Source organism: Heliconius melpomene, chromosome 12 (assembly GCF_056956725.1).
Source record: "Heliconius melpomene rosina isolate 202511_hmr_F chromosome 12, ASM5695672v1, whole genome shotgun sequence".
NCBI lineage: Eukaryota > Metazoa > Arthropoda > Insecta > Lepidoptera > Nymphalidae > Heliconius > Heliconius melpomene.
This window is the reverse complement of record NC_140400.1, coordinates 1,385,309-1,399,223: the sequence shown is the minus strand read 5'-3', so window position 1 is coordinate 1,399,223 and position 13,915 is coordinate 1,385,309. Positions and strand designations below refer to the sequence as shown.

General features: G+C 33.4%; 1 protein-coding gene across 1 annotated transcript in view; it reads left to right on the top strand.

Moving 5' to 3' along the window:
- LOC146533350 (orexin/Hypocretin receptor type 1-like) overlaps positions 1-13,915 on the top strand; it is a 73,063-nt gene that overhangs the window by 45,319 nt on the left and 13,829 nt on the right. The window contains exons 2-5 of the mRNA XM_085194957.1: positions 559-1,340; positions 10,982-11,129; positions 12,025-12,166; positions 13,158-13,279. Coding sequence (XP_085051083.1) covers positions 645-1,340; positions 10,982-11,129; positions 12,025-12,166; positions 13,158-13,279 — 1,108 coding nt within the window. The 5' untranslated portion in view covers positions 559-644. The remainder of the gene's footprint in view (positions 1-558; positions 1,341-10,981; positions 11,130-12,024; positions 12,167-13,157; positions 13,280-13,915) is intronic.

Genomic DNA, 13,915 nt, shown 5'->3' with positions numbered 1-13,915 from the left:
TTGACAGTCGCACTCTGTGCCGCTGCGCCACAAGAGCTTTTTGATACGAAATTTTAGATTATGGTTAAAAAATTTAGATTATGGTCGCAGTTTCAGAAAATAAATCAAGATGCTATAACAAGTTTAAAACATTTAACTTATTAAATTTCAAAACAAACAATGTCCAAAGGATGATTCTCACATTTTTCTTAATCAAAACATCTAAAGTCAAAAAGTTAAAGTTGGGAAAAGTTTTAAGCCATGCCACGCCAAAGATTCCAAGCGCATTCAACTGTAAACCTCTAATCTTGTTAAACGTCGAAGGCTCCGCACCAAATAAAAGCATTTAGAGTTTGAACACGATTTAAAACAGAAATACGCTCACGTATTTATTCCTACTATATAATAGTTTAACAATTTTTATATAAGGTCTCTCTTTTCCCGGATTGACTGACTGACTGTGCTATTCAGCTGAATAGTTCTTTAAGCGTTACCGGTTGGCTAGAGGCAAGTGTAACTGTAAATTCACTTAGGTTGAATGTAAAATGAGGTAATATTTTAAAATATTTTTTTTTGCAGATGGCGAATGCAGAACCAGGAGAACAGCGGTGAAAGAAACATACAGATCCCATAAAGTAAACTAGCAGAGATGATAATTTGAGCTTATGAAAATGGCATTGAGAAACTCTTTACCGACTTTTGTAACGATACTTATATGCACTTTGTGTCTAAGTGCACACGAAAGTGCGAAAAAAGTTTATAATAACGAAACAATTTTAAAAGATTTAGATAGTCTTATCAATACCAAATACATTTTAGATATTAGCAAAGATGACACTGTTATAAATTTAAGCTTACACAAATTAAGATTAAAAAGAAATACAAACGAAAGCTTATTTTATAATGAATTGAATAACAAAACTAATAAAGAAGTAAAAGCAGATTTAAACGACAAGGATAAAATGGTGGCAAACAGATCTGATTTGATAGTAGACACAACAGAATTTTATGATGTGAATTCAACAGAAGAACCTTGTGTAGGTGACCCTGAGTTTTGTAACATGACCAAAGAAGAATATATGGACATGCTAAATGATTATATATACCCTCAGCCATATGAATGGGTATTAATAGCCACTCATGCTATAGTATTTGTAATAGGTCTTATTGGAAATGCTTTAGTCTGTATAGCAGTATATAGAAATCACTCCATGAGAACAGTAACAAATTACTTCATAGTGAATCTGGCAGTGGCAGACTTTATGGTGATCCTTATTTGTCTACCGCCAACTGTTTTATGGGATGTCACTGAGACCTGGTTTTTTGGGACGGCTATGTGCAGAATCGTGCTGTATTTTCAGGTATGTAATTTTGGACTACTTTGACATGCGTTTGCTTTCCTAATCTTTTATATAAAGGAAGAATAAAAGGCAGCTTCAATTATTTCCTCAACCAGAGATCGTACCAACAACTATCACGCTTACAGACGGACATAGTCCTACTACGTCACAATGCAATGTTTTTCCTTGTAGTTCATGATTTACATGTTTATTAACTTACGTACGCAAATCTGAAGTCACGTCTGGTATTTGTTAAAAGGAAATGTAGATAACTCAATTTTAGGAAAAGGGTCTAAAAGAAATTCTTGATTAACTTAACATACAAAATGAGATGCATGTAAAGGGCACATTAATGTTGTATAAAAGTACTTACATAAACCCAAAGTTATATAATTACAAATCCACTTGAGGAAAGAAATAAATATGTTCTTAATTTTTTTTCTTACTCTCTCAAAAAGAATTTTAAGAATTTATTAACAAACATAAACTACTGATTCAAATTGAAAATTTCCTTTTTTGTTGGATAGTACATTTATCGAGCAAGGCTGTAGGCATCACGTTACACGAGGCTCGATACATCACGTTAATTGATTTGGTACGAGTACAGTGGGTTACGTAGAAATGGCCAAAGATATTTCTCGATTGTGTCACATGTCATAGTTATTTCCATTTGACAAGGCGGGCGAAGCCGCGCTTAATTATTTGCGGATATTTTATTTTACGTCATCATTAATTTAAGAAAAACTAAGTGTTAAAATATTATTCCACACTTGGGAAAGAAAAAACTTCCATAATTTGAAGGGAGATTACAATTCATTTTAAGAATACCATGGCGCCCACGTTACATTTTCCAAATTTTTTATTTCTATACAATCTGTCATACGTTATATATATTTGATTTTGCCAAAGCCTTAATCCTTTCCGGCATTAGCAGAGCTAGTTACCCTTTGAGGGACGTGCGTGACACGAATGTCCTTCCAATTTGGACAAAAAATTGAATATTTATTCGTTTGGTGATTCTGACCTGAAACAATGTCAAAAGAGCTAACTCAAATTGGTAAATTGGACTCAATTTTATTTTGTTTTTCATATAATCAACTTTCCATTTTCCCATTCCCACCACTTGAAAGTTTGTGCTTGGGGTAGAATGATTTAACAATAGGTTGCCTCTGCCTACCTAACTTTTTTTAATCCATCTCTCTTATAAGAACATGTAGTACAGTATAAGTTGAATAACATATAAATTTTAATCAATGAATTTCATTCAATAAATTGTATTATACCTAGGGGTATAAGAAATAAATTGAATAGACTTTGGATATACATAAAATATTTACCGATCTTAGAATCTTATCTTCCATGCGCAAAATAGGAAAACTATAGAAAAAAATGTCTATCATAAGCAATATTGTTGCCCGCATACAGCAGGGAAATCAGAGGGAACCTAGTGTTAAGACATTCCGTTCTCCACTTTCTGCTAAATTTTTTCGAGGCATTGCGTATTGAGTGGCCGAACTCAACGTCGGGTTTTTACCTTTTTGCCAGAGCAAAGAAATGAAAATAATTTATTCCCTCGAATGGGATGGAACCCTCAATCGCCGCGTTACTGTCTTACCCTACTACTTGCGCCACGACGGCCTCTATCTTACTATTGATTTAAATTTTTTAAATTTAGTATTCTCTTCCCCGCTTAATATTGCAATTTAATGCGAACAAACTTAAGTTTTCGATTGCCTACCTTATTTTCCTATACATAAAGCTATGGGATAATGCTCTTACGTAATGTTGATTTATAATATTGAGTTCCCCTACTCAATACGCAATGTCTCGGAAAATGAAGTGTTTTAACATTAAATTCCCTTTTGATTACCCTGCCAAAATGTAATTGTGCACAAAATAAATTATATATTTTTTAAAATATTTTAATTTAAAGCCAACGCCATGCCAGCGCCAAATGCCAAACATCTGATACGAAATTACTATTAAGAGTACACTCGAAACACAAAAAGGGTAAAGAGGGTTAAAAATAAGCACCTCATTTCAAAATCTCACAACAAACGTTGCTCATTTCACATTTGCCACGAAAATGTATGAAATTAAACTACTTACGAATTTTCCCGAGTGTTAAATGAAAATAAGGATTTAATTAATACCGACCGACCGTCTGTCCGTAACTTTATGATCTTATATAAAATTTATGATTAAGTCCATTTGCTGTTAAATGTTGTTTGATATAATTATGTAGATGTAGGTAACGTTTTTTCACTCGTGACAGGCTAGGCAGAAATAACCTAGTAAGAATATATAATATCTAGTGTTAAGACACTAGTACTACACTCTGAATAGTGTCTACTTATAAATAGACACAATTCAAATTCAAATAAGTCAACAGTAAAGTTAAGTAAGTATACAAATAAGTCATTCAAGTGTAAACAGTACATATATTAATGTCTGACATTAATGTCAAAATTTCTATTAAAGTGTATTCGTACCACAAGACCACGTAATTCAACGCTATAAAAACTTACGCGTTCAGATTTTTTCGGTTTTTTTTTTCGTAATATTAATTATACTTAGTATGATCTAGTACAAAATATTTAAGTTCCCAGCAACTTATTTAAAATATTATAGAAGCTCGTGAAAACTCTCATACCTCATTGTATTCTGTATTTACAAATTGCCGTACAATTATCACGTTCATTAGGCGTCTTGTGTTACATTATGATTAATATTATTTATATGGGAAGATGATACCAACGTTGTTTATTTACGGCTAGAATTTCATCTCGGCTTGTTTTATTTTATTTTTTTTCTTTTTTCCTTTTGCTTCATACATCTTTCACGTGTAAAATTTTAGGGTAAGAGAAACTAATGCTACGACACTACGTTCTCCACTTTGAGACAAAGAAAGTATTTGAGTAGAAAAGTGTTATGTGACAAAAATTAATTTTATAACTTCTGGTAGCAATAGGTACTTGAGAACCTAATGTAAGATACTCCGTTCCTATTAAGACACTTTCGTTCTCCACTTTCAGCCTAATTCTAGAGGTATTATCTGTTGAGTGACAAAACCCACGCCGCGCTTTGCCTCGTTACCAGAGCGAGGAAATGAAAATATTTAATATTTGATTTCCTCGGAATCCAACCCACAACGTTGGGCCACGAATGGACTGGAATCAAACTTAACACACCATTTCATCGTACTAGGGATTTCATCTCCAAAAGGTTCACACAAGAACCACTATGAAAAAAATCGTCGACTCCTTTTTAAACTCGACCTATTTAACTTGAAGAAAGTTAATTTTAAGAATATTTTAATTAAGTTATGATGAGTCTTATTTTTTAAGTCCACAGCATTCCTTGAATAACAATGTGGGGACGCTTCAGCATATTAAAATCGTCGGAATATTAATGTGGGAATTCTAACTATGAAAATGCATTTATATCAGATGAAAATGCATTTATATATAGATTTATTCATACCTTTAATTTTTGTATTCTTTTTTTCTATGAAAATGGTTATGGTTTGGGTGTTATTTTTTCATTAGATCAGCATTAGAGGAAGTGAAATACTTATTAATTTTTCATTTCCTCACTCTGGTGTCGAGTTCCGCCACTCAACACGCAATCTTCAGGGTTCGGCGGAAAGTGGTCAGCGGAGTATTTTAAAACTAGGTTTCCTCTGCCTACACTACTGTATACGGGATAGAGCGGGAAACTGATTTATTTATTCGTTTAACTGATAACATATTTTTACGGAAAACGTAGAGGGAATTTTTTTATAAGTAAATATAATTTGATCGACTCAGTTATTCATCATCGTCGGGTAACTGCATTATTTTATGGCATATTTTCAACTAACTACGGACGTGTTTTTAACGGTATCTTTATCGAATTACTGTAGATAACTTACTTAATTTTTTAGCTTAGCAGTAGTAGAGTAAGCAGAAGGAGCATGGTACCTAGGGTACGCCGAATTCTGGAGTTTCTGGATTTTTGGGTTTTTTTTTCGGATAAAAAATCGAAAAATCTTATGGGTTCTTTTAGCTATATACTCGTACATGCTCCCTCCTCCCTGTCACAGTTTTATTATATAATATAGATTTGTATTTTTTCGTTTCTTAGTGTTGAATAATACTTTAATAATGTTAAAAATTAATAAATATAATTGACAAGTTAACTTTCTAAATCCCTTAAATACACATCACTAACTAAATTTAAATCTTTTGACATAGCATCAAGGTCTCCAACTTATTTGATTTATTTGACCCTTTGCGTAGTAGAGCTTAATTAAGGTTATGAAGATTTAACAAACTTTTTATACAATTTACACTTGTAAAATGTGAAGGAGATAATTAAATTTTTTAGATGTTTGTTTGTAATGTAAAACCACGAAAACTGAATTGAATTGAGTTTTATATATTTTTTTAATTATAGAAATCTGAGAATATCGTCGGCGAATAAAATTTAGTATTTTTCTTTTATTATGGGTGCCTACCCTGCTGTGTACGGGATACAGAGGGAACTTAGTGTTGAGACGCTCCGTTTCGCACTCATATATTCATTATATATCGTTATATTCAATAATTGTTGCATTTCTTGTTAGAATAAAATCTAAAATATTTTAAATTACGATAGATCTTAGTTAAATATTAATTTGTTAACCTATTTTTTTTGCTGAAGAATTGTTTTTTAATACATAAATAATGTATTATCCTAGCGGCGTCCGCGCGTATTTAGCAAAAATTGGTGGATATCCTATATCTTATAAAACAAAGTCGCTTTTCGTGTCTGTCTGTTGTTTCTAACTCTTCTTCTTCTAAACCACCCAACGGATTTTGATGCCGTCTTCACCATTAGGTCGAGTGTTTTTCGTAGAAGGTTTATATATAGCTTATTATTTGTACATTCTTATGTAAATTAACATAAATACGATAAATGTGTATAAAGTCCTACCCGTTGAGACACTTTCGCGCATGCGCTGCTCTAATGGTAAGTACTACATGAAAAAAATGTACTGGAGTATTGTTCCTCTTAATAAGATCTACAAAAAAGTCCGCGAGAGCATATTCGTATCTTTTAAGAATAACGTGTAGTGATCATTTTTCTGTCTAAAAATAATAATTTCAATATATTTTTTATTGTGAGGGATATTTTTCCATAATGGTATTAATCCTTATCCTTTAAAATACTTTATTAATTTTGTACGTTAAACGAAGATAAAATTTGCTTTTTACAATATTTCGAAATTGTGAATAGTTTTACAGAAAAACCCATTTAATTGTTGACATATCCCGCCGTTGACACATCACACAGCTGTATGTTACTCAAGTTTCACTTATCCCTTACTCTCAGCATATAAATAAGTATATTAGTAACGTTGGCCATTTAATGTAGACCAAAACTGTCTTTTACTGTTTTTCATTTTAATAAGTACTTTAAAAGTTGTTACAATATCAAAAAATCCTTGCTGCGAAACGGCTCGCCACTCGCCATGCGTCCGCTGCGCACGCCTGCCTTACACGCATCGGTGGTTCAGTGGTAGAATGCTCGCCTGCCACGCGGGCGGCCCGGGTTCGATTCCCGGCCCATACATTCTATTTAATTTTCCTCACAGGCAGCCACGTCGTGCTTGCTTTTCATCAGGGACAGAATACCCCCTTCAGCATTAACCACAAGCTCAAAAAAAAAAACCCGCCTGCCTCTATAGCAACGAAGATTTATCTAGATGCGTTTGCACGTATTGGATAATTGGAGTTGAATGTATTATTTAAGCGCGATATATTTGGTTTCACATTTGTAGTAGTTATTAGTAGGTAGGTTTTTGTTTATAATTTCTTTCGTTTAAAAATAGTCATTTAACTATCTAAAAATAGTCATTTAAATATATTTTAATAAGTACTTGAAAAGATTAGTAGCACAGATTTAAAATTACAGTACCCACTAAAAAACCCTTGTTGTGTAAAACAATTGGAAAATCTTTATTGAAACTACGAAAAAGCGGGTTGCATTAGGGTTTAATTAATTTTCACATTATCTTAAGTGCTTTGCAAACATACATTACATGAATAATCCAGTAGTTAAAGCGGGCGAAGCCGCAAGAGGGTCGCTAATTTTAGTATAAAATCGTAGTTTACATCTTTTGGTATGATATTTGATTTTGCTCGCAAAAATTTTCGTATTCAATAGAAAATATCTATCCATGCCCACACGGCAAATGCTGCTTTTCCTATGAAATTCCGATCCCGCTGGAATTCTGAGATAAAATTAGACAGACACAATAAAAATTATTTGTGTTCTAGTATCGTAATAATATGCACTTAAAAACATAATTATTTTAAAATCTCACCCAGACAATTTTATTTCTATGTAATAGATTAGAATTAAATATAGGCGTAAACTAAAAAATACCTCTCAAGTTTCCGAGAAATCTACAAACATACCAACTTTATCACGCGTGTTTGTTTGGAAGTCTAAATAGTTCTGATGAACTATGGGATTATATATAAGTATCAATGATTACTTACATAATATAATACCATCCATGTTAGAGTGGTAACCTCCTTTTTTGTAGTCGGTTCAAAAGAATGATGTGTCACTAACCTCTCAGTATACGGTGTACAAGTAAGAATCAATTTATCGTCTAGTGCCCTCAAAGTATTAAAGCAACTATTAAAGGCAATATTTTCAAAATTAATATCGAACTTAGTTTTTAACAAGTTATATTAGTTTTCAAATAAGCTATTTATTATATTTCTATTCTTATTTATTTGAGGCCATAATCACAGAGATCCAGCATCTGAGTGTGAACGCGATATTTGTGGGTTCGATTCCTACTGGAAGAAAAAATATGAAATTACTTTATGTTCCCAGTTCGGGAAGATGAAACATTTTAATAATATAAAAACTACTTTTCAACGTTTTCATAGCTTAAACTTGAGCACTGGGCCAACGTTACCTCAGCGCTCATTCCATTCTAAAATCCATTTTAAATAAACGTTTACAGTCAATTACACTCGAAAAATCCGCGATAAGTGACTTAAAGAAATATTAAAATCTAAACTTCTATACTAATATTACAAAATTGAGTTGCATTTGTTTGGTTGAACGCTCTAATCTCAGAAACTATTGGTTTGAGTTGAAAATTACTTTTTATTTTAGATATGACAAAACGTAATTTTCAACCTGAGACTTAGTGTTAAGACACTTCCGTTGTCCACTTTCCCCCGAATTCTGATGGCATTGCGTATCGAGTGGCGGAATTCAACACTTACTTTGTAGACGAAAGAAATTAGTAATTCATTCTCCTAGATGGGAATCGAACCCACAACCATCGCGTTTACAATGAGACGCTGCCCATCTACTCCACGACGACTTTATCTTTCAGAATCGTTCACAGTAAATTACATTTGAAAAGCCAGCAATAAATAACCATCAAATCGTCGCGGCGGAGAAATAACTAAAGTGCTTCCAGGCCCGAGATGAACGGTTCACACTCAACGCAGGTCCACCTCACTAAACTACAATACTAAAATATTTTGGTGAAGTCCTATTTGTTGGATAGTAAATGCTACAGTATAAACATATTCTTGCTAAATTTAGCGTATAATTATAGCATTTGGATTCTCCACTCTGTATGCGCCTAATGTATCGAGAATTGGGCGATGTGTGGGAAACGACGTGTGCACGCACCTATGCTTACCCAATAGGAAGTTATGTTATTACTAAATATTTTTTCTATTAAATGCAATAAATTTTGGGAGCAATATAATACAAAATCGTAAAAGATTTAAATTATGATTTATTGAGTGTATAAAAAATAAATATAACCATACTAAAATAACCAAGTAATTTTCCCAAAATACAATTAAATAATATTTTTCAAAAATCGCTTGTTACCGCGAGCAAAGCCGGGCGGGCCCGCTAGTAATAAATAAGGGGCTTTAAATATCGGAATCTGATTTGGATGTGTCGTGAGAATTCGTGACAAAATGGTAAAAAAGATTTATGAGGCAAGTGGGAGTTTTAAGAATGACAGGGAGAGACCTCTGTTGATCTTTATGTCACGTAAAAAGCCTGAATCCCAGGAGGACTTGTATGGCGAGGTTGTGATGACAGTCGACGAGGACGACGCAGAATCTCTCTGGTTACCTCGCTTAGTATGAAACCTTGAAGAGTGGTGAAATTCAACGCCACGCTTTTTCTTGTTACCAGAACGAGCAAATAAAAAAGAACTTACCTATATGGAAATAATATTTGGAAGTAGACTGGAAAAATCATAAAGTCCACACAAATGAATTTACAAGCATCCAATTTCCCTTGTATGTGCATAATTAGAAGATTGGTTCAAGTATTCACACCAAGTTTGCGTTATTGAATAACAAACAGCGACACATGCTGATGCATAATGTTAGTAGGTTGTTTGACTTTTCCGTACTTTCTACAATCTTTTAAGATAATATAAAGTTATAATTTTTATATTATACAATTAGTCCATTTCATTTATTATGTGTTTTTTCTTACTATTATAACTTTTCATATTCATCATCGTTTGAGGCTAGTCGAAACGGACCGGCACAAGTATAGAACTGTAAATCTGTACCGGGTTGTTGGTTCGAGTCCTACTTGAAGAAATAAGATATATTAATATTTTAATTTTTTTGCATTAGTGAGTTGCGCCACTAAGCACGCAATGACTCTATAATTTATTTCTACCTAGTCTGCCATATGCGGGATACAGCGTCAAGGTAAAAAAAATAAATAATATTTGTTATAAGTAATTCTAATATTATTTATTATGTCTAACCTTATTAAAATTAAGCAGTGCGAAATATTCATAATCACGTAAACATGGCCTGTAGTATAACAGGTCATTATCATAAAGATAGGAAGGGTTTTCCCTTCTACCTCAGTGTTATATGTAATACTAGCGGCCAGCTCGCGGTTTCACCCGCGTGAACTATGTTAGTCCTACTGACGTCTATGCAAAATTTGAGACTCTTAGCACTTGTAGTAACGAAGTTTCATACAAACTTTCGACCCCAAAAACAACCCCTTAGAAGTCGAATATTGCAAATTCCCTAATATTTCCCGAGCACCTACGTCCTATAAGTAACTCCTTTGCAAAATTTGAGATTCCTAACACATGTAGTTTCTGAGATTTCGTGATGAGTGAGTGACTTTTCGATTTTATATATATAGATATATTTCGTAGGTTGCTTCCAAGTTCCATTGGACAAAGATATTTTATTCCTTTTTAAGCTTCACACTGTATTCTGCTATAGCAGGGTAGGCAGAGGGAACCTGGGAATCTAAGACACTCCCTTTTTCTACTTTTCGCTAAATTCTGGATGCCAGTTGAACTGCGTAACTCAACGAAATGAGTATGTTAAACATTTCAGCATTTCAGCTTTGCTTTTTCTTAGCGTTTCAAACAGAAATTTCAAGAGACACTACATTCTCTTTGCTTACCTTATTACATACGGAATAAGAAGTGTGAATCATCATGAAACATTTCTAAAATGATAATGTTATTAGATGACGAAAGTAATGCAGATGACAAAATAAATAAGTTTGTAGCACAAGCGGGCGAAGCCGCAAGGGTTCGCTACTCGCTAATCTTAAATAAGTTATAAGCTAGTCATAATTATCTTTTGTTACAGTCGGTCTCGGTGACGGTGTCGGTGCTAACACTGACATTCATATCAGTGGACCGCTGGTACGCAATCTGCTTCCCTCTCAAGTTCAAGTCAACAACGAGCCGAGCGAAGACCGCTATACTTATCATCTGGGTGCTATCATTGTTATTTAGTAAGTAACCTAATAATATTTTTATATTATTAGCATTATTATTATTCTGGCAGCTGTGACACAGTTTACACTAGTACGGCTGCCATCGCTCACCTCTACTAAATTGTTGTCTTGTTTTTTCCATATTCTAACGAAATTAGAGTGTATATGTAACATTTAATTACTGAATAAAGCATTTATTTATTATTTATTTATTATTATTTAAGTGTAAGTGTATTCGGCTACATTAAAGAAATTCCATGTAAAGTGGTAATTCTGAGCACAGTATCTATCTATAACATTTATATATAAAAACTCCTTCGTTACTTAGTGATTTACAGACAATACAAAGACCACTGGACTTAGAAAGTTGAATTTGAATTTGACTGCGGGAACAGAATAACGAGATTTTCTATTTTACATATTAAGGTCCCTGTTTCTGTAAACAAAGTTGTGAACGATGACTAGTTTAACAAAAAATAAATGCAAAATAAAATGAGACAGACAAAAGTAAATAGAACTTCCTTTCTTTTTACTGATTTTCAAAGTGTAAACGTAAAATACTGCTTTAACGGTTTTTTGAGGATCGTTACAGTTAAATGGGTCTGACATGTGACAGTCACGAACAGATAGATATATAACTATGGGTTATATACTTTGATTTATTATCACTTTACATGTTTTTTAAGGTCCACGTTGTATCCCGCACAAACAAGGGAGGCAGATCTGGGACCCTAGTGCCATAAACATTTCCGTTCCCAACTTTCGAAGTGGTAGGACTTTGAGTGGTAGGACTCAACGTCATGCACTGCCTTGCCTTGAATGCTAAAACTTTTTTCTACATTTTGTATTTTTTTTTATTTTATTAGTTAAATAAATGATGATGTGCATAATAATTTTGTCTTTCGGCCCGCAGATGTTCCCGAATTCGTGGTGTTACAAGTTAAGAGGAACATGGAACTGCGTTTCAACGTGCAGTATTTTATGCAGTGTAAACCCACCTGGTCCGACAGCAGCGATCTAAAGTGGCACATTATAAAGGCTTTATTCCTTTATACGTAAGTTTTTTTAACTAACGCTGTGTCGTGCATACCGGGTAGGCAGAGGAAACCTGGAAACTTAACGTTCCCGTTCCCATTAAGACACTTCCATTTCTCACTTTCCATCGAATTCTGGAACTTGTAATATGTTGAATAGCAAAAATCAACACCACACTTTTTCTAATTACTTAAGTGGGAATCGATTCTACAACCTATCGCATTTACACACGCTTGTGCCCCTGAGCAATGACTGTCTCTGAATAAGACTTATTTATTTATGGAATTTCTATTTTCTGAGGAATATAAAAAAATCTTATTTTAAATAGTTGTCTAACTAATATTAGGTATTCACAAACTTTGTTAATCACACTGATTTTCGATTGGTAGGTGGGTAGGGGTATCAAAGGGGGGTGATCAAAATTTTCAAGTGAAATTTCGAGTGTTCTTGCCAAAAGTTTTGTATTTAATATCATAATAGAATAGCGGTTCCAAGAAGTTTTCACGATTTGAATTCGAAATTATTTTTCATTATTTACTTATCGTTAAATTAACAGTTTCAAAATCAATTATTGGTTCAGTAAATTTTTAAATGTATATTATTATACTGATAGAAGTCAGTCGCGGCGTGGCAATACGAGCATGTGACTGTAATCGTGACGGATGTGGGTTCGATTCCCACTCAAAAAAATGAAATATTTGATATTTTCAAATGTTTGCTCTAGTATCAACAGGCAATACTTCCAGAATTCGGCGGAAGATGGGGAATGGAGTAACTTATAGCTTCACATTTTATTCTGCATTCGCATAGCATGGAAAGGCAAAAAGAACCTAGGGAACCTAACCAAGCCACACCGTTCTTCTTCGCTTTTCACCCGAACTTAAAGAATTGCGTGGCAAAGTGACGAAGCTTAACTAAAGAGTCGTAGCCATACACATTTTAAATTCAGAAGCTGTAAAATAATATTATATTTCATATATATTATTTTTTCTAATGTTTTACTATCCATAGGTTCCCACTGCTATTAATGATGATAGCGTATTGTCAAATAGTGAGGGTCCTCTGGAGATCTGACAACATTCCTGGGCACACTGAGTCACATACACTGTGCCCTCCAAGTGGACAGACTAATTGTAAGTTTTTTTTTTTTTTTTCGTAAAAATGGCAGAGGGAACATTGTGTTAAGACACTATGTACTCCATTTCTTGTCTACAAAAGGGTCTTAATAGATGAAGGTGTTCGAGGAATTGAATGCCAACCAATGTCTACCAGACCTGATTTTTTTATAACTTTATACTGTATCTCGCATGTTACAGAGTAGGTAGGTTCATTTTGAAATTCTGAAGATAATTGCAATATATGACTTTTGATAACTTTTGATATATAACAGTTTTAAGGTTTCATTCATTTTTTTTTTTTTCAAAATATTTTAGTATTTTTAAGTAATAATTGTGATTTTAGACGATTTTTCTTAACAACATGTCGTTTTAAGAATTTAAGAAAAGCCTCTATTAGTGCTCTCGTACCCTTCTCAACGTACAAGCCAATTTTAGTGTTAAACGCCGCGTAGTTGGTGCGTTGTCTATCGTTTCAGTAATAAATTACTTTATATCCTATAAACAATCCGGCAGTATAACAGACTACAATGTTGATTCGCGCTAAGCACGCAATATATTCAAATATTGCATAATAGAATGGCTTAATAAGTTTTCTATGTCTACTTCGCTTACTGCGTGGCTGAAGAAAAACTGAACTAACATTGTTTAGAA